Source organism: Octopus sinensis, linkage group LG2, assembly GCF_006345805.1.
Source record: "Octopus sinensis linkage group LG2, ASM634580v1, whole genome shotgun sequence".
Taxonomy (NCBI): domain Eukaryota; kingdom Metazoa; phylum Mollusca; class Cephalopoda; order Octopoda; family Octopodidae; genus Octopus; species Octopus sinensis.
The window spans coordinates 113,019,002-113,039,921 of record NC_042998.1 but is presented as its reverse complement, the minus strand read 5'-3'; the positions used below and the strand labels follow the sequence as shown (position 1 = coordinate 113,039,921).

The 20,920-nt window shown below is 36.5% G+C and overlaps 2 protein-coding genes across 2 annotated transcripts in view; both read right to left on the bottom strand.

Moving 5' to 3' along the window:
- The window catches only part of LOC115230339 (testis-specific serine/threonine-protein kinase 2-like), a 109,132-nt gene that overhangs the window by 20,596 nt on the left and 67,616 nt on the right, over positions 1-20,920 (bottom strand). The window lies entirely within an intron of this gene.
- Positions 6,911-20,920, bottom strand: part of LOC115225628 (testis-specific serine/threonine-protein kinase 3-like) — a 39,743-nt gene continuing 25,733 nt past the window's right edge. Inside the window, exon 3 of the mRNA XM_029796548.2 lies at positions 6,911-7,564. Coding sequence (XP_029652408.2) covers positions 7,067-7,564 — 498 coding nt within the window. The 3' untranslated portion in view covers positions 6,911-7,066. The remainder of the gene's footprint in view (positions 7,565-20,920) is intronic.

Below are 20,920 nucleotides of genomic sequence, written 5' to 3'. Positions count from 1 at the left end.
AACCAACATAATTAAAGGAAGGCCAAGGTCAATTATATCACTTATCATGCGATTCTCAAGTCTTTGTGATGAAAAAGATTTCGAAGAAATTATTCAGAAATGGCGCCACTTGACGGTTCAAAGTTGTTCTTTTATCCCGTATAATGATCCAGAAAAATTTTGGTTTGCTGTTTCACAAGAGAAATGTGGTGATGAGTACCGCTATCCACTGTTGTCATCCTTCATACTCAGTCTTCATTCTTTACCACACTCCTCTGCATCGTCAGAAAGAATTTTCTCTGTTTTCCACAATATCAAAACTAAAAATTGAAATTGCTTGAAAACTTCTACGCTTAAAGCTCTTATGAGGTCAAAAACTTTGTTACGAAATATCGATTGTACGACGTGGGAGCCGGATGAACAACTTTGTAAAACATTATTTGAAAAACAATTGGTACAACAGAGAACCTCCTCACGAAAATGATTTTTCTTTTTGATATCCAAACATTCAACGTTTCAATAAACGTTTTCCAAATAAAAAAAAATGTATAAAAAGTTCGTTTTGTCTGTATTTGGGGGCTTCAGTAAGATTCTGTACGTTTTGATCAGATTCTGTACGTTTTGAAAAAAACCTTTGGCAGCGCTGTCGGTAATTTTCGTAAATATTACTATTTATGGGAGCTGTATCTGTGGTGCTTGCTTGCTTCAATATTTACTACTACTAAGGCGGTGAGCTGGCAGAAACGTTAGTACGCCGGGTGAAATGCCAAGCAGCATTTCGTCTGCCGTTACGTTCTGAGTTCAAATTCCGCCGAGGTCGACTTTGCCTTTCATCCTTTCGGGGTTGATAAATTAAGTACCAGTTACGCACTGGGGTTGATATAATTGACTTAACCCGTCTGTCTGTCCTTGTTTGTCTCCTCTGTGTTTAGCCCCTTGTGGGTAGTAAAGAAATGGGTATTTCGTCTATCTTTACGTTCTGAGTTCAAATTCCGCCGAGGTCGACTTTGCCTTTCATCCTTTCGGGGTCGATAAATTAAGTACCAGTTGTGTACTGAGATCGAGCTAATCGACTGGCCTCCTCCCCCAAAATTTCGGGCCTTGTATCTAGACTAGAAAAGAATATTTACTACTACTGCTACTACTTTGTCTGATTTAAGATTTTTTTGTTTCAGCTTCACTACCATTCAGAACTAAACCCAGCAAAATGGCTTTCGAAATTGTACGTATATAAGGTGGTTTTCTAAATTTCGTGAATTGCTATGGCAATCTTTTTCATTTATAATCTTTTCTACTGAAGGCACAAGGCCTGAAATTCGGGGGTAGGGGACTAATCGATTATATCAACCCCAGTGTCTCGAAAGGATGAAAGGCAAAGTCGATCTCGGTGGAATTTGAACTCAGAACATAGCGACGGACGAAATACGGCTAAGCATTTCGTCCGGCGTGCTAACGATTCTGCCTGCTCACCACCTTGATTTTCTTTATATATAATGAAGAACATAAATAGTTTTGGTATGTTGTCAACTTAATGTGACAGTCCCATGAAAGGGAAGAATACTACTGCTATTTAGCCCTAGGAAGCACCGCTTCCTGTCGGCCTTGACACAATTCCTGTGTCCTTATGTTTACAAAGGGGGAGATAAGCACCTCCACCCAGGAGGCCGACAGGAAGCGGTGCTTCCTAGGGCTAAATAGCAGTAGTAGTATTCTCTTTCATGGGACTGTCACGTTAAGTTGATAATATTTTACCACTTCATCGTGTTACTACAGTATAAATCTCTCGGATATTTAGAAATGTATCATAGTTTTATACTCCTGAAATTAGTCACAAGTTTTCTTTCCCACCACCCAGTATTTTTGTAGGAATATTTAACATAATTTGTCTTATACTTACAAAGTATACCGTGAACTAAATAATAATTAAAATCACAATAAGGGTGAAAAAATTGAATATTAATTAATAACATCAATTTAAAACACCAAGTGGCCTAGCGTAAAAAAAACTGTGATACAGTAAAAATTATTAATACAAGTAATAAGAGAGGGACCACATGTGGTCACTCTAACGCTAGAAATAGATCCGCAAAGGGAATCCACCACTAAAGAATTGTTCTCAAGCATTAGTTCAGTGTTGAATTAATGCTTGAGAACAATTATTTAGTGGTAGGTTCCCTTTGCGGATCTATTTCTAGCGTTAGAGTGACCACATGTGGTCCCTCTCTTATTACGTGAACTAAATAATAGTTGGATAAGAATTGTATTATTGATACACAATAAAAACAGAGCAGTAGCGTTGAGGTGTTTTAAATTACAAGGATGCTGTGGAGCGTTATCAGTTTGTAATAACATTTCAAAGTCATCATTTTTGTTTTAGTATAAATTTCAGCTTCACAAAGTTTTGATAAAACGTTTTCGAATATTGTAGCAGTCAGCCATGATTTTTTATTCGCATGCTATTGAACTAAAGAGGCTATTTTTATTCAGTCCTCTCATTGTACGTGAATGAAAAAAAAATCCCGTTAATTAACAAGGCATTATGAAAGTCACTTAATTCATTGCATTTCAAAAACAATGTGATTTAACTTTTCGGTATTTTGAATCCACAAACCGGTTTTTCTGCTCTTGGTATAAAATTTCTATATCCTTTTAGAATAGACTAGCTCCATCAACATTAAATGTTTGTTTTAACCAATAAGAATTTTCTTCAATTATTTTAGCTTATTGTGTCACAAATTCTCCATTAGTTTTCTTATCAGGTCATCCATTTTCCTCATACAATCTGATATGCATAAAGTTCGATTAAAACTTTTCTAAGCCATCCCATAACGCCCCAAAATCCACGTTGTGGCGTATTGGATGTTTTATTTGATTACAAAGTCTTCTAAGGCTGAGTTTTAAGGTATTCGTCTCAGCACCATTTCCTGGATACAGTTTTGCAGTTGCTTTCTATCCTTACAGGGTCACGAGGACTCGTATGTAACCGTATCCAACCATATATCTCCAAAAGTTGCATCGGAAATAACTACCTGCTTATATTGTGCTTCGTAAGTTTTGTATAGTTAAGGGCTGATGTCGTCAAAGATGTCTCTGACAGTAATTCTTGTAGTAATATTTAGCATCACTTAAATGTGGATCTTCTGTTAGAACAAACTATACTGCGGTAGATATAAGAAAAACTCTCACATAGGCTTTTGGTGCAAAATGCACACTTGTTTATAAGGCTTGCGGGGAGATAAATCCTCGCCACCTCTAATGCCGAAACCACCAGATCACGTGATTTTGACCTTCCTTGGTATCGTCAATGATGAACGCTCGAACGCTGGAGATAGCAGCGATTCATTTCCCCACCAGCGATACATAGAATAAATGCCAGAACAGGCACTGGTGTCGTGATTAGCCAGTGAGCTTGTTATTAGTGATAGAGGTAGTATTAGTACCGAGAGGTAATATTTATTCCCACTTAAGCATGGATGTTCTGTTAAAACAAACTATATTACGCTAGTTACCATGAAAGAAACTCACATTGGCTTTTGGTGCAAAATGTGCACTTGGTTATTTTGCTAGCGGAGAGAAATTTGGTGGGACTCATATATGAACAAGTTGTCTCGAACAAATTGTCTTTGGATTTTACTCTGTCCTCTGTTTTAAAGATAACACTTATGGTGCCATACACCTTCTTTCTACCAATAAAGATATCACTTAAAATATTTGCCAGGATTGCTTCCAAGTCTTCGTTTGATGAAACAAAGAAAGCTGTATCTTTGGCAAAGTATAAGTAAGTTATTTCCTTCTCGCACGTCACGGTGTGGTTGGCTGGTATCTGTCTCGTGATCAAAATGCAGTCAGGCTTTTGTGATCTCAGCAAAATATTTCACATGTAGGGTACATTTTGCTCCAAGGAACGTTTGTGAAAGATAGCAATATGTTGTTATTTTCGTTCAACGTAGTATATGCATGTATATGGATATTTTATTTATTACTGCTGCTGTTGTTTCTATTGTTGTTAAGCATGTTGTCTATTATGGTGTTTCTTAATTTTTCGTTTTACTGCTTTTGTTTGTGTATTAAAACTTTGAAAAGTACAACGAAAATACGAAATTACAGAACAAAGTATACCTGAGATAAAAGAACAGCTGAAGCAAGATATCCTTGTCATAGCACAAAGAATCTGTCGGTATGAGAAACTCCAACGATTCTTTGAACAGAACAGACAGCTGAACTTCACGCCAAAACGATTCTACCAAGAACCTGGCAAAAATAAAATAGTGAGCAGAAGAAGTGAGGAATTGTGGAAAAAAAGTATGGTCGGCGAAGGAACAACCTCAGAAAAAAATCTATTCAAAATATAAAGACAGCATCTGAACAACTTCGGATGCCTGTAACAACGGAAGAAGTCACTAAGGCACTGCAAAAACTTAGCAACTGGAAGGCGCCCGGCCACGACAAGATCCCCAATTTTTGGTTAAAATATTTATTAGGAATACACAAGGCGATAGCCGAGACATTCAATGAGATACTAACAGGGACAGAGACAACGCCTGAATGGCTCACAGAAGAGAAAACCATCCTAATTTCCAAATGCACTGAAACGACAAATCCACAAAACTACATAGCCATAATATGCTTCCCTACAATTTTCAAAACCTTAACTGTAATAGTACAGCAGAGAATGGACAAACATCTGGAAGAAAACAACTTGTTTCCATAAGAGCAGAAGGGATGTTGCAAAGGCTCATATGGCTGTAAAGATCAGTTATTAATCAATAAAGCCATGATCGATTTTCGAAAGGCTTTTGGCAATATTCTCCACACAAGGATCCAGGAAACACTAACCACGAACAAGGTAGTACAAATAATAATAAAATATATAAATCATTTCATGAGTAAATGGCAAACAATGCTGCAGCTCCAGACAAAAACTAAAGTCATCCCCATTAGAAGAAGAATATTCCAAGGAGACTTGCTCTCTCCACTCCTTTTCCACCTGACACTGATACTTTTAACTAAAATTCTAAACTGAACTGGTTATGGATACAACTGTTACAGTAAAGCAATCAACCATCTCTTGTATATGGATGATTTAAAATCGTATGATGCAAATGATAAACAAGTGGAAATATTACTACATACAATGTATGGCTTTATCAAAGAAATAAACATAAAATTCGGTTTAGAAAAATGTGTCAAAGCAACCTTGAAAAGAGGAAACTAGTTAACAGTAACAATATCACACTAGATAAAGCAAATGAAATAAGAGAATTAGACCAAAGCCAGACATGCAAATATTTAGGGATCAATAAACTAGATACGATACAACACAGACGAATGAATGGGAAGATAAGGAAGGAATACTATAGACGAGTTAGATTAATACTAAAAACAGAACTCAAATCAAAAGACAAGATAATAGGTATCAACACTCTAGCCGTCCCAGTTATAAGTTACAGTTACAATATTCTTAACTGGACTCTAAATGAACAAATCAAACTAGACAGGAAAACAAGAAAAATAATGACAGAACTTAGGATGCACCACCCAAAATCTGACATAGAAAGATTATATATACAACGAATTAAAGGTGGTAAAGGCCTTATACAACTAGAAAACTCTTATAAACTCTTATATGTTATACATGTATCTATATTCTTGTAATTGTCATAGGATTACAGAAATATCTAATTCAAAAGCTAGGAAAACTGATATAAACAGCCACAAAACACGTGCAAAACAAAAAGCTGTTTTCTGTCTTTAAGGAAACTGAAAAATAGAAGAAAGAAGTCATAGTACCTGACAACTATGAAGAAAAGAAGAAACAACAAAAACTGTAAAACATCTGAAATCCAAACCAAAACTGGAACAGCAAAATGCCATGATAAAACGATGGTAAGAAAAGCCTTTACATGGCAAATCGGGAATAAGTTAAACGGAAAATAAATAGACAAAGTAAAATTCTTTTGGACTCAAAGCAGAGACTGAAGGATTTTTAATTGCAGCACAAGATCAAAGCCTCCTCACCAGAAACCACAGGAAACTCATAATGAAGAAAAATATAACAAATAACTGTAGAATATGCGGTGATGGGGAAGAAACAATAAATCATATTGCCTCTGGCTGCCCAGTCCTGCCTAAGACGGAATATATCCACAGGCATATCACAGTTGGAACCTATATACACTAGAAGCTATGGAACATTATGGAATGACAGCAGAAAGAAGATGGTATAGGTACACTCCAGAAAAGTCTCAGAAAATGACAAAGCAACTACACTCTGGGATATGCAAATACACACAGAGAGAGAAATTCAGGCTTATATACCAGATATAGTTGTCAGAGATCATCAAGAAAAATGCCTTCTAATCGATGCATCAATCCCAACAGATGATGATGTATCTCTAAAAAGAGTAATTCTCAAAATACAGAAATCTGGAAGTAGAGATAACTCAAATGTGGAGCTTAAAAGCAGAAGCCATACCTATAATAACAGGTACATTAGGTGTGATTAAAAAACATTCAGACAAATTTCATAACTAAAATACTAGGACTTATGAATACATATAAAACAAAAAATGACACTACTAGGCACCGCACCCATCTTACGTAAACTACTTGCAAAAAATAACAGCAACAAAACAAACTACAACACATAACCAAGTTACACAGAACTGCGCTCGGTAGCGCTATGAAAACACGTGTAAAAAATTACTACTGAATAATAATATAAATAAATTTTATTATAATAAACCATTTATTTTTTATTTGTTTTCTGATCTTGTTCGTTTTTATTTAAAAAAATAAACATCTCATTACATAGCTAGTTGAGGTAGTAGTAGTAGTAGAAAGAGAAGAAGAAGAAGAAGAAGAAGAAGAAGAAGAAGAAGAAGAAGAAGAAGAAGAAGAAGAAGAAGAAGAAGAAGAAGAAGAAGAAGAAGAAGAAGAAGAAGAAGAAGAAGAAGAGGGGGTGGGACAAAGAAATGGTCACAGATAAATTCCAAACAATTAAGGAGCGTTCAGAATTCGAAGGTGGAATACTAGGGGTGGGGTTTGGAGAGTTGGAAGAAGGTGCTATTTGTAACCCCTTTCCGCTCTACATATCCTTTTCATTATCAGGCAGAGATTGAAGTGAACTTTTTTTCTCTTTGAGCCATTCACTTTCAAGTATAACTTCAATCGAGGGTCTCTTGATATAATTATAAGTAAATATACAACATATTAACTTTTGAAAACATTCGGAGAGTTGAAATCTAAACCACGGAAAAACAAGATTCTTTTGTTCTTCAAGGATTTTTTTCAAACCCCTGTTTTCGTTAAATGGCATCTTACCGGTACATATGATGTACATTATAGCACCAATAGCCCAAACATCAGCTTTATGTGGGTCATATGGTTCTCCAGTCAATATTTCTGGAGATGCGTACGATTTCGATCCACAGTACGTTCGACTGAGATCGTGTTTCGGATTAAGTTTGGCAAAGCTGAAATCTGTAATCTTTACTGAGTTACTTTGGTCTAAGAGAAGATTTTCCAGCTTAAGATCTCGATGTGTGATGTTTTGGTCGTGGAGATATTTGGTCGCTTGACAAATCTGCAGAAATCATGAAATAATGTCAAAATAGAAAATTATATATATTATAATTATATATATTTACTTTTGAAATAGTTTGCAATGCGTGTCTCTCTCTCTCTCTCTCACTCTCTCTCTCTCTCTCTCTCTCTCTCTCTCTCTCTATATATATATATATATATATATATATACAGTTCTCACACAATTTTTTTGCGTAATTCTTTCTAATAAAAAACATTTGATGCTTGTGAACTGTAGTTGTATAGTATAAAAGGTCTGATCAATAAGTATCCGAACTGTTGCCATAGTAACAAAGCTAAACCACGCAGAGTGAAGCCGCTTGGCAAAGATTGACCTTGAACTCTGCTGTGCATGCGCACTAAGTCTTAATGTTCTAGCTCACTTCCGCTGTTTACTGCAGTACTTGGAAGGAAGATGTGTCATTGACCCTGACAGAGAAAGTTGTCATGGCGATACCTACTCAGAGGCCTACGCAAAGTTGCAGAAAGTGTATGGAGAGGAGTGGCAATAGTCCGGATACTGTGGCAATAGTCCGGATACTGTGGCAATAGTCCGGATACTGTGGCAATAGTCCGGATACTGTGGCAATAGTCCGGATACTTATTGATCAGACCACATACGTCATCTTATCAGAATTTTCTGTCCAATCTCGATATGGGACGAAGTGTTTTTGATGTATTGGTTAATAAACTTATCAATTAGTGATTCATTTGTATTTTTTGTACAAGCCTAGTTCATATTGGGAGGTAACCAGCTGCTTTTACCACGATTTATAGATTGATACTGTTACATTACATTCACATAAATATATAGATAAACACATACAAATATATGCATGCGTATGCATGTGTGTATTTAGATATGTATATATATTGTGTCGTCCCATAAATAATGCAGTATTTTCAATTGTATGAACTAAAAGTCGGAGGGGCACAGGATAAACTACCTGCCCCAACTTGCTATTAAAACCAGTGGTAATTTTACCTTGTCCTTATTCTTAGTGCAAGTTTTGAAAAGTGCAGTTCGATTTTAACAGTTATTTTTTCAAAGGTATAATGGAAGTGATAAAGGAGCATATTAGGAATATTTTGCTTTGAGTTCAATAAAGGCAACAAACGCAACGAAAGTGCGATAAATATTAATGCAGTATGTGGGGATCGGACAATAAACATGAGCCAGTTTCAACGGTGGTTCCAGAAATTCCGAACCGGAAGCTACAGTCTAGAAGACGAGCTTCGTCCTGGAAGATCTGTAAAGCTGAACGAGAACGTCCTACAAACCCTGGTGGAAGAAAATCCCATCGTAACTGTTGAGGAACTAGCAGAGAAGCTTGGATTTGATCATTCAACCATTCATTGACATCTGCGTGCCTTCGGAAAAGTCAGCAAATTGGGTCAAAGTCTTTCTTACAAACATTACAAGTCTAATCGCGCGCAGAGAGTGAATGTGTGCTCTGGTTTGCTGTCACGTCTCACAAATGAACCATTTTTTTTTTACCGAATAGTGACTGGTGACAAGAAATGGGTTATCTATAAAAATGTCAAGCGCCGAAGCCAGTGAGCAGAGAAAGGAGAAACACCGATAAACAGGGTCAAAAAAGGTCTTCACCCGCGTAAGGTGTTGTTATCTGAAAGGTTAAGTCCGTTTTGAACTTTTAAACCGACACCAAACGATAAAAAAGGAGATCTATTGCTAGAACGACCATCTTTGGTTTCAAGACGAAAAATGTTCTCTCATGAAGACAATTCTCGGCCACATACAGCGACATTCCAAAAGCTGGAACAGTTTGAATGGGAAATGATACCCCACCCACCATATTCGTCGGACGTTGCCCTATCTGATTATCATATGTTTCGCAGTTATCAAAATCATTTGGACGGAAAAAATACGAATTCTGTAGACGTGGTTAAAACAGTATTGGAGGAGTATTTTGCGTCACAGACAAATAGATTTTGGAAGAGGTGCATTGCAAGTATGCCAGATACATAGAAGAGCATTGTAGAAAATGAAAGAGAGTATATTTTAGATTAAAAATAGAACTTTGTTTATCTTAATTTTGAAAAATATAAGAAGTATAGAAAAATCTCATAATATATGGATGACCATATATATATATATATATATTCAGATGAATATGGTATTTAAGTTGAGGCACCAGTATTAGCCATACAATTTCAAAATAAGGTGATTAAAATAAAAACAAGCAACAAGGATATCCAGAGGTAATGTAGTACGATCGTTTGATGCAACTCTATTTAATTGAACAATGCAATCATTACATCACTTTAAAATATAACTTCTATGCTGAAGTAGAGACAACATCTTCTTTGTCTATCTCCTTAACTTCTTGGAGATTTGTGTTTTTATTGTATTGCAGTTACATTACCTACTGTACTAAATGAGTGAAGGTAAAGAGATATTTTACCATTAATTTATAGACCAATAAGAAAATGAAGGGGCTTAATAGGTGGTTCATTAACTTTTAGACATTATATTATGTCAACTTATTTTTTATTTACTAAACTGACAATTACAAGAATATAGATACATGTATAACATATTATGCTTTACTATAAGATATAAAATATATTAATATATAAAGACACCAGTAATTATTACAATATAACATACATGTATGTATGTATATATATATATATATACATACATACATACATACATATATATATATATATATATACACATATATATATATACATATATATATATATATATATATATATATATATATATATACACATATATATATATACATATATATATATATATATATATATATATATATATATATATATATATATATATATATATATATATATATATATATATATATATATATATATACGAGACAACAAAGCCAAGGCAGAGTGAAATTTCTAGGACCTTTTAAATGTCCTAGAAATTCCACACTGCCTTGGCTTTGTTGTTTCATTTTATTTTACGTATACACGCTCATACACGACCCACATTAGACTCCTTACTCATACTATTATTGGACCGGGCGTCTAACTACGGTCCTTCCGTAGCACTTACATAGCTTTACCAGCCATTTTGTGTCTTCTGGATACCAAAACCTCTTACACACACACACACACACATGGTTTCTCGCCGGTACCGTGGTATGTGGACACAGTGTTCCTCAGCGGAATTCCATAGAGGTTGTTGGGGTGTTTATTATACATATGTAAGTGTATACATGTTTATTATACGTATGTAAGTCTATACATAACCGTTTGGCTAATCGTCCGTAGTTGTATTTTGTAAGTATTGTATAGCACAGAAACATGCCGCGCGTATGCACGAGCTTCCATAGCTATCTCTCCACCCCCATCCCACCATGGCTTTGTTGAGTATTTTGGTTTCAAAATCAACTTTCTGTAAGATAGGGTTGATCTTGCTGGGAAACCGTTGCAGACGGTTTCAGTGGGGAATGAATTTGCTTTCCATCTTATGACAAAATCTACTTGAATCAAATACTGGTGCTGGGCTTTCTTCAGTTATTGGAAGACGTCAAAGCCATCTCCCTATCAGTCAGCGTATATACAGTATATTCTTTTATGCTTCTGGACAGAAGAACGATGTATGGTTGGCTGGATGTTACTGTTATTTCTACTGGCATCACGAGTCTTCCTTTCATCTCTCACTCAGAGGTTCGGTGCCAAATGGAAAGCTCTGGGTTTCCCATTGTCGATTCTGCTTTAGGAGCTTTATCGGAAATTGAAACTTTTGGTTGGTGATATGTTACTTGTAAGCTTTAAGTCTCAGCAATTCCGTATATTTGTCAATTTCTACTATGAACTCGCCATACATTCACCGCTTTTCTAATGCTTCAATATCTTCAGTCAAAATGAGCCTCAGGTTGCAAAATGTTGTTCGAAATTGCTTGCATGATAGGTATTCTCTCTCTTTTTTTTTTTACTTTTGCCCAAAATTTTTAGGTTGTTTGGAGAGCTGGCAAGAAGTCAGCCACAGCAAACAAAATAAATGGCAATTTGCCTTGATCTCTTTGAATTTCTTGTTAGAACAGATTGCCTAGTCAAAATGTACCTGAAGGTTAGCCTTGCAGCCCCTTGGTACTGCATTACGAGTTCAGTTTTGTCTCTGGCATTGGCATTAGCATTGGCCAACGTTTTGATGATGTAGTGAAGTCCTAACTGTACTCGACAGGCTACCACAGCAATCTCTAGCAGCCTCTAGTATGCTTCTACTTTCTATACTGCTTTCTGTCGCCGTTTATAGTCTCGATGGTATATCTGCATTTTTCACCTTCAGATGCTTATGTATCTGTGGTGTGTGTGTGTGTGTGTGTGTGTGTGTGTGTGTGTGTGTGTGTGTGTGTGTGTGTGTGTGTGTGTGTGTGTGTGTGTGTGTGTGTGTGCACGCACGCACGCTCTATTTCTGTAAGCTGTGGTTAACGCGTGTGCGCCGCTTTGCATTTGTATACACGGCTTATATACGTGTGACAAAATTTATATGCAGTCATTCTTGTTTAATTCCAGGCTAGTCTGATCATGATCACCTATAATCAAGAGCATTCTAATCATAACCATCTCGACATTTTCTATATCTGGAACAATATCATTCAATATGCCCTTCTTTTCTGTAACACGGTAATATGTGGTTTCAGAGAAATTTGGCTGTTATTTCTAGTTTGTGAAAGCCAACACACAGAGGATCCCTCTTTAGTTTGTGTGAGCTATTCTGTATTCGTATGTTTTTTCATTAATGCGAACTGCCATGTAGACATATTCTCATGTTTGCGCGGACTTGTGCATGTGAGTGCTTTTAATTTGTTTGCACACGTGTACAAGATAATGCATACCCGAATGTATGCGCGCATGAGAAACCTAGCATGTTTGTATGAATGTGTGTTCATAGAGTATTTGTATATATTTGCTTTAGGCGCTTGTGTATGTCTTGATTTAAGAAGCTGCATGTTCTTGCATGAATCTCTAAACTGTAGAATTCATAAACAAAATTCTGCAGCTTGTATCTTTACTGCACCATAACTATATATTTTCATTTAAACAATTCTTGAATATATTCATTGAGAACTTTATCATGAAACCTTTTAATTTTCAGATATAAAATGTGAAGCAAGGGGAGCGGGAGGAAGAGTAAGAGAAAGAAAGAAAGAGAGGGAGAAAGAGAATAGATAAGACTGAGAAAACAGAAAAGAAGCAGAAAAGAAGAACAGAAATGAAAACACAGGCAATACACACACACACACACACACACACACACACACACACACACACACACACACACACACACACACACACACACACGATATTAAATTTCGAATTAAAAGCCACTCTAAGAATGTAAACATTATCGGTTGCACATACATACAGTATGTGTTGTATTCATCCACTTTACTGCAGCGAATGGGTGTATAAACAAAACACGTACACTATGATTGTGCGACCGATGTTTATACATACGTCGTCTGATCAATAAGTCGCCGGACTGCTGCTATAGTAACGAAGGTAAAGCACGCAGAGTAAAGCCGCTTGGTACAAATTGACCGTGATCTCTGCTGTGCATGCGCACTAAGTTTTAACGCTCTAGTCCACTTCTGCTGTTTACAACAGTGATTGGAAGGAACGTGTATAGCGTGTTATCGTCTCATTGACCATGAAAGAATAAGGTGAGCAGAGAATCGGCATCAAATTTTGTCAAAAGCTTGACGATGCCTGTTCAGACGCCTACGCAAAGTTTTCAAAAATTTCCATCGTTTTCGACACGATCAAGGAGATCTTGTGCAACAGAAACCCGAGTGTCCTTTTGGTCAGCTGAAAGCTGTTTTGGCACAAACTTGGTAGACATGCGTTTCATACCCATATCTTAAGTGATAATGGATTGAACTGAACCATAACTAATTTGCACATCCTCTAATAACTCACGGATGGTGATTCGACGATTTCTCCTAACACATGCACGCACATCTGCGATATTCTTCCCAGTTCTGCTGGTTGCGGGACTCCTAGAATGTTCATCAATATCGACAGATTTTCGGCCATCTTGGAAACGTCTGAAACACTCGTACGCTTGCGTGAGGCTCATACACTCCTCTCCATAAAGTTTCTGCAACACTGCATAGGCCACTGGGCAGGCATCACCATGACAACTTTCTCATGTCTCTATATATTTTATGCTTGTATGTTCTCTTTCTCTTCTTAATTTAGAATACATTTTGACTGGCCACCTGCTTAATAGCAAGATTGTGAAGAAAAGCTCTTGTTGTTTTTCATCATCCTTTAAATTTTAAGGTCTTGCAAATTTTTATTGTCCTAGGGATCGTGATCATTTGAAGTATATGAGTTTAGGATTTAGGTTCTCTTCCCAAGAACCCAAGTTCAGCCATACTTTGCTCCAGACGGGTTGGTAAGAATTATTTTGCTCCAATAATAATAGATGAAAAGCTGAAAGTGTACCATGGGTATTGGATTACTAAACACCTCATCAATTGTCCATAAATGTCATGTTTTTATGCTTTCTCTAACCTCATGTTTTCTCTAACCACAAAGGTGACCACAGGACTGTTGATTTCCACAACATAACACATCCTTCCATTGTCGTCCCACAAAAATATCTGGTCGGTTGTGTTTTAACTTAGTGGCCGTATGTATGTATGTATGTATGTATGTATGTATGTATGTATGTATGTATGTATGTATGTATGTATGTATGTATGTATGTATGCATGCATGTATGTATGTATGTATGTATGTATGTATGTATGTATGTATGCATGCATGTATGTATGTATGTATGTATGTATGTATGTATGTATGTATGTATGTATGTATGTATGTATGTATGTGTATGTATGCATGTGTGTGTTTGTGTGTTTGTGTGTGTGTGTTTGTGTATGTATAAGAATCGTTTCGTGGGATATTACGTCATAATTGCTTCATTCACTCATCAGCGCCATCTCACAATATATTCACAATACAATCAGTTCTATATATTTTCGTTTCCATTCAAAACGGTCATCGATAGTTTGTGCACCTGATGAGTGAGTTACGTAATTGCCACATAAACATATGAAATGATTAGCAATTATTCTATTACGCTATAATAAGTGCTATCAACCTGGCGTTGATGCCCTCACCTATTATAATAAACGTGCAATTCCGTCTGTCTGTCGAGGACCCTTGTATCTCAATCTACATTTGCTCTACATAGACATATTATACCATTTTGGAATCAGATGATCCCAGGATTGAAAATATGTCCTTCATTTGGTTCTTGAACATCCAGCATTGGGATCAGGTCTGGATGAGGATTTGTTATATGCTAAGAGATGAACATCCAAATTTCAAAAGAACTCCCAAAATTTGTGAACTTACAAGTTTTCATTTAAACTGAATTTAAAGTAATAGCAAAACTGTGAATGAAAAAAAATATTTTCAATTCAGTTCAATTAAAACTAGATCCAAGTTAGAGTGAGAGATTTCATGTTCGTGAAGTTTCGAAGTTCTGCAGAGTTTGTGAAGTGAAATGCTCGGAAGGAAATATTGAAGAACTCGAACTTTCGGCCCACATCGGTCGTCCGCCCAAGTCAAACTTTCGGCCTAGTCGGATTTCCGGCTGGATCGAACTATCGATGGAGTTAGTTTATTCGCAGATTTGGATGATGGAAGATTTTCAGCTCAGCTAATGAATCTGGGAAATGGAAGCATTCAAGCAAAACAGTAATAGAGACATCACTTTTCGAAATGACAGTGACATTTTGGTTAAAACTGTAGAAGAGTTGATTACCAGGATTTACCGAAACATTGGACATAATTTTCAAGATCAGGATTGGCTTGGTGAAAGAGCCCTACTTGCACCAAAGAATCTTTTCTACTCTAGGCACAATGCCCGAAATTTTTGGGGAGGGAGCCATTCGATTAGATCGACCCCAGTACGCAACTGATACTTAATTTATCGACCCCGAAAGGATGAAAGGCAAAGTCGACCTCGGCGGAATTTGAAATCAGAATGTAAAGACAGACGAAATACCGCTAAGCGTTTCGCCCGGCGTGCTAACGTTTCTACCAGTTCGCCGCCTTACTTGCACACACCAAAGAATGAAACTGTCTAAGTTGTCAATTGGAAACTTATGCAGTCAATCAATACCGAAGAAAAAAAAATTCTCAATTGATACAGTTATGGACTCCAATGTGGCTGTGAATTATCTTAGTGGGTTCCTTGACTCTTTGGCTCCTCCTGGAATGCCTTCTCACAAACTGACATTGAGGAAAGGAATTTCAATCATGCTTTTGAGAAATCTAGAAGGCTGTGCAACGGAGCAAAACTGAGTGTCAGACAAATGCATCCATATATTTTGGAAGCATCAATTCTCACTGGACAAGGAAAGGGAAAAAAATGTGTTTATTCCAAGAATTTCACTGATTCCAGCAGACATATCCTTTGAATTCGAGAGGCTTCAATTTTCAGTAAGAGTTAGTTTTGCAATGTCAATTAACAAAAGTCAAGGACAACCACTGAAAATTGTTGGACTTCACCTCATGCAACAATGCTTTTCGCATGGTCAGCTCTATGTTGTTTGCTTCAAAGTTGGAAATGGCAACAACCTGTTCATACTCACTCCAAGTGGTAAAACCAAGAATGTTGTTTATCTTACTGCTTTACAGCGATCTCCAAATGTCACAGTGATACAAAATTCTCCAAATGTGATACTCTGTGATATAAATATGAGATAGTAGGGTACCAATAAATGTGTTATTATTATTGCTCTCCTTAATTTTGGACCGCAGGCCCAATTAGCCCTTTACAGGAGCTGGCTTATAAGTTCACATGGAGTGGCTTATAAGTCCACATGTGGCAATGAAAACACGCTTGTTGAAGAACCCTGAATGAAGGTGCACGGAAGATTATCCAGAGTCATATATGCAACCGCAGAAACAAGTATCGGTCATTGCAAACAAGTAATTCTACTGTATGACCAAGTATAAAATTAAAATAAAAATTGATACGTAGTATATTTGCATTTTTGATAATTTTTGAAATCTACATCCCCGATAATATTCATAATCCAGAGGAGCAAATTCGTCAGAATAATTACAGCGTGATTGCGAATACTCAGCCATCATTGATGATTATCACTACATGATGCAGTTAGCCATAACCTTGAATACACCTCGGAGCTACCACAGTAATCGCTTGGATAATTTTATTCCTATACACTTACATTATGTGTGTGTGTGTGTGTGTGTGTGTGTGTGTGTGTGTGTGTGTGTGTGTGCGTGCGTATGTGGGTAAATATGTATTTATAAATGCATTTATGTATATATTTATATATGTGCATGTATGTATGCGTATATATTTAGACACACAAACATACACACACATACATATATAAGCATACATACATACACTCTCATATATATCTATATATATAGATCCAGAGACGCCCAATGTAGAAAACACGTCGTAATGCTCAACTTTACTTCTCTCAATCGCCTAGTCACTCACGCCCCCCTCTCTCTCTCTCAGCTGTGCCTTTCCTATCTCTCCTTGCCCTTCCGTTACTTTAACGTTCCCCTTCTCCCTGAACCACTTACTTCCTCCAGCTCTCCTTCGATCGTTACTTCCTCTTTCCACCTGATTTTATTTGCCTTCTTCTTCACTCGTACCCTTAAATTCTCTGTATTATGATCTGAAACGTTAGATGCCAATCTCTCCACCCTGAAGACGGCAGCCGGATTTACGGCAATCTTTAAATGCCTTCATTACTGGTTACATATTCTTGACTTTTTGCACACTCCATCTGCTAACATTTCAACTATCACGTAATTACAAGCTCCTAGAAACAGGTGTTGGACCTGAACTACCATACATTCATTCCTTGGTTTTGTGACTCTTTTGTACTCTATATGAATCTGTTCTGTAAATCTATAAATATCTATATTCTTATGCATGAATAATGCATAAGTGAAGGCGCATGATCTAGTGGCTATAGTGTTACGCTCACGACTGCCAGACCGTGATTTCAATTCCTAGACGGAGTCGTGCGTTTTGTTCTTGAGCAAAAACACTTCATCTCGATCTGCGATCACTTCATCTGCGATTACTTCCATACCTGACGCTTGGCACACAGTGTACCCGTTCAGACAACGTCGAACGACAAAAGCTGAACGCTAATGCGACGTCTTCGACGGCAGAGTACATCATATATGAATATATATACATATGTGTGTGTGTATGCGTTCGTGTGTGTGGGGGTGTAATTGAAAAAATATTGAGTCAATAAAGAGTACGGTTGGACATTTATTTTCAATCACTACAATTGTTTCTACGCAATGTAGTTCTCCAGGCATAATCAAGTGCGTGCACGCCTAGAGAACTACATTGCGTAGAAACAATTGTCGTGATTAAAAATAAATGTCCAACTGTACTCCTTCTTGTGAACTCCAAATTTTAAAATTATCTATTCACACACGACAGAAGCCCAAACGCAAACTTGGAAGTACGTATAATACTACTACTGGACAGCAGAGGGTGAAATCTGAAGGTGGACCAGCTTTATACTGTACTCTACTACATTCTTAACAGAATATACCACACACACACACACACACACACACACACACACACACACACACACACACACACACACACACACACACACACACACACACACACACACAAAACGTTGATTAGAGAACAAACATCAAATTCGAGTCGACGACTTTATATAACACCACACTTCCATACATTTGATCATGTATAAATATTACTATGGCCTTTAACATATAAAGAATACATATATATAAAAAAACACAGAATGTAAAAAATATATATGCGAATAAAAATACAAATATATAGAAAGGCCTATCAAGAAAGTATATACAATCGACTAAAAATTCTAAAGCGTGTCATGCGACTAAAAATCTAAACAAAATAAAATATTAATCGACTAAAAAGATTTTCTTACTCCCCTCAAATAAAAAAAATATGTCAAAAATGTTCAATTCAAAAAACCAAGGTAGGTTGGAGTACAGGAGCGTAACAGAGTTCCACAAAATCAAGTGAAAGACATCTATGGCCATTTCGGGAGTTCACTGCCGCGGTTCGATTACGAGTTAAGGTGCATCTCGGCAATGACCCCCTCATCGGGATGAACAGGAATCTCAACCAATTGCTCGTCACTCAAAATGGTAAAACCAAGAATGTTGTTTATCTTACTGCTTTACAGTGATCTCCAAATGTCACAGTGATACAAAATTCTCCAAATGTGATACTCTGTGATATAAATATGAGATGGTAGGGTACCAATAAATGTGTTATTATTATTGCTCTCTTTAATTTTGGACCGCAGGCCCAATTAGCCCTCCATACTGGAGCTGGCTTATAAGTTCACATGGAGTGTGGCTTTTAAGCGGGTCTCTTATATACGGCAAAGAAAACACGCTTGTCGAAGAACCCTGAATGAAGGTGCACGGAAGATTATCCAGAGTCGCATGTGTAACCGCACATACTGTGCAGCAGAAACAAGTATCGGTCATTGTAACCAAATAATTCTACTGTATGACCAAGTATGAAATTAAAAGAAAAATTGATGATGTAGCATACTAGTATTTTTATTCGCATATATATTTTTTTACCTTCTGTGTTTTTTTATATATGTATTCTTTATATAGTAAAGGCCATGGTAATAGTTATATATGGCCAAATGTAAGGTGTATGGCATTATATAAAGTTGTTGACTCGAATTTGATGTTTGTTCTCTAATCAATGATTTTTTTTGTCTCTGTCTCAATTACATTTGAGCACTTCTTTTTTTCAGTGTTATAAACCCTTTTGTCTCCATAAAAAGAGGTAAAAATTATTTCTTGTCGTATATATATATATATATGTGTGTGTGTGTGTGTGTGTGTGTGTGTATGCACGCACATATTTCAATGTTCATTGTTGTCTGTTATAGGGGGTCTGACTGTCAGCATCTAAAAAATAATTCTTCAAAGCGAAGGACCTAGTTATATTTTTCTTCTGTAGAAAACTAGCAGTTGCCCATACATACAAGCTTCTTTTCCTCTCGTCACCCATGGCCAAGGGAAAAACAAGGCTGATCTAGCAAGGAACATCTGTCGTTTCAGACCTTGCCGCCAGAACGCAAACAGCTGAAACAAGTACCACAGGCATCCTATTAGACACACTAAGATTTACGCCGATCCACTGTCCTAGACTGGTACTCTAGTTATCGATCTCGAAAGGACGAAAAGTAAGGATGACCCTTATCAGGAAATGAACACAGAGTTAGTAGAAAGAGAGCAAAACATTACATACATGCATACATACATATATATGTATATACACACACATTCACACATTATATGTACATGTATATTAATATTTTATAAGCTTAAAACTTACTAGCTATTACTGTCCGTACACGTGGGACACGAAAATCATAGTAGATATGTGTGTGTGCATATATATATATATATATATATATATACACACACATACGTACATACATACATACATACATAACTACATACACCCATACATACTTACATACAAACGTGTGTGTGTGTGCGCGCGTTTATTTGTGCGTGTGTGTGTGCTCTTGTGCGTGTTTCTGTGTATGTCTGTTTGTGTTGCATTGAAAACAAAACTAGGTTTTAGTTTTATCTTTTTTTATTAAAATTTTGGTGTTTGGAACAATAAAATTCTTAAATCCATTAATAACATTTCTAGAGTTTCAGTTTTTTCATCAAGATGTGATGTATTGTTGGCGAATGTAATCAGCGCTTTTATAATTGCCAAAACTGATTTCTGTAGAATTATCCATCAGAATTTGAATATTGCACGTTAGATTTGTGTGACATTAGTCCCCTGCTTATTTTATTCGCAATGTATGTTTTCCGCGTGCTTATTTCAACAATGTACTGATTTATGAGAGATGCTTTATCATTTATCATTTACTTTAACAGTGAATTATATATAACATGAATGTATTGCCCACTAATGCTTTCCTGTTTAACTTTGTTTTGTGCTGTGTGGTATACTGTGTCGCAATTGTTCTTTGTAAGTGCATGGTAAGCCACCAGGAGGATGTTGTACATGTATGGTTAATATAACAAGTTCGTGAAGCTTATCACTTTTATTTTTTTAACTGAATATGTGAATCACATGGTTTGTAGCTTGTTCTCGGTTTTCCATGCTTGTGCTTTTTTTGGTGATAACGAAGTTTTTGATTTTAATAATTTTGTGGTGTAGAACTGGTGTTAGCTTATGTTTTGGTGTGATGTGCTTTATGCCATCTTTTGATAGGTATTCGGTGGCGTTTCGTTCGTTTTGTAGTTTGTATGCTTATGATTT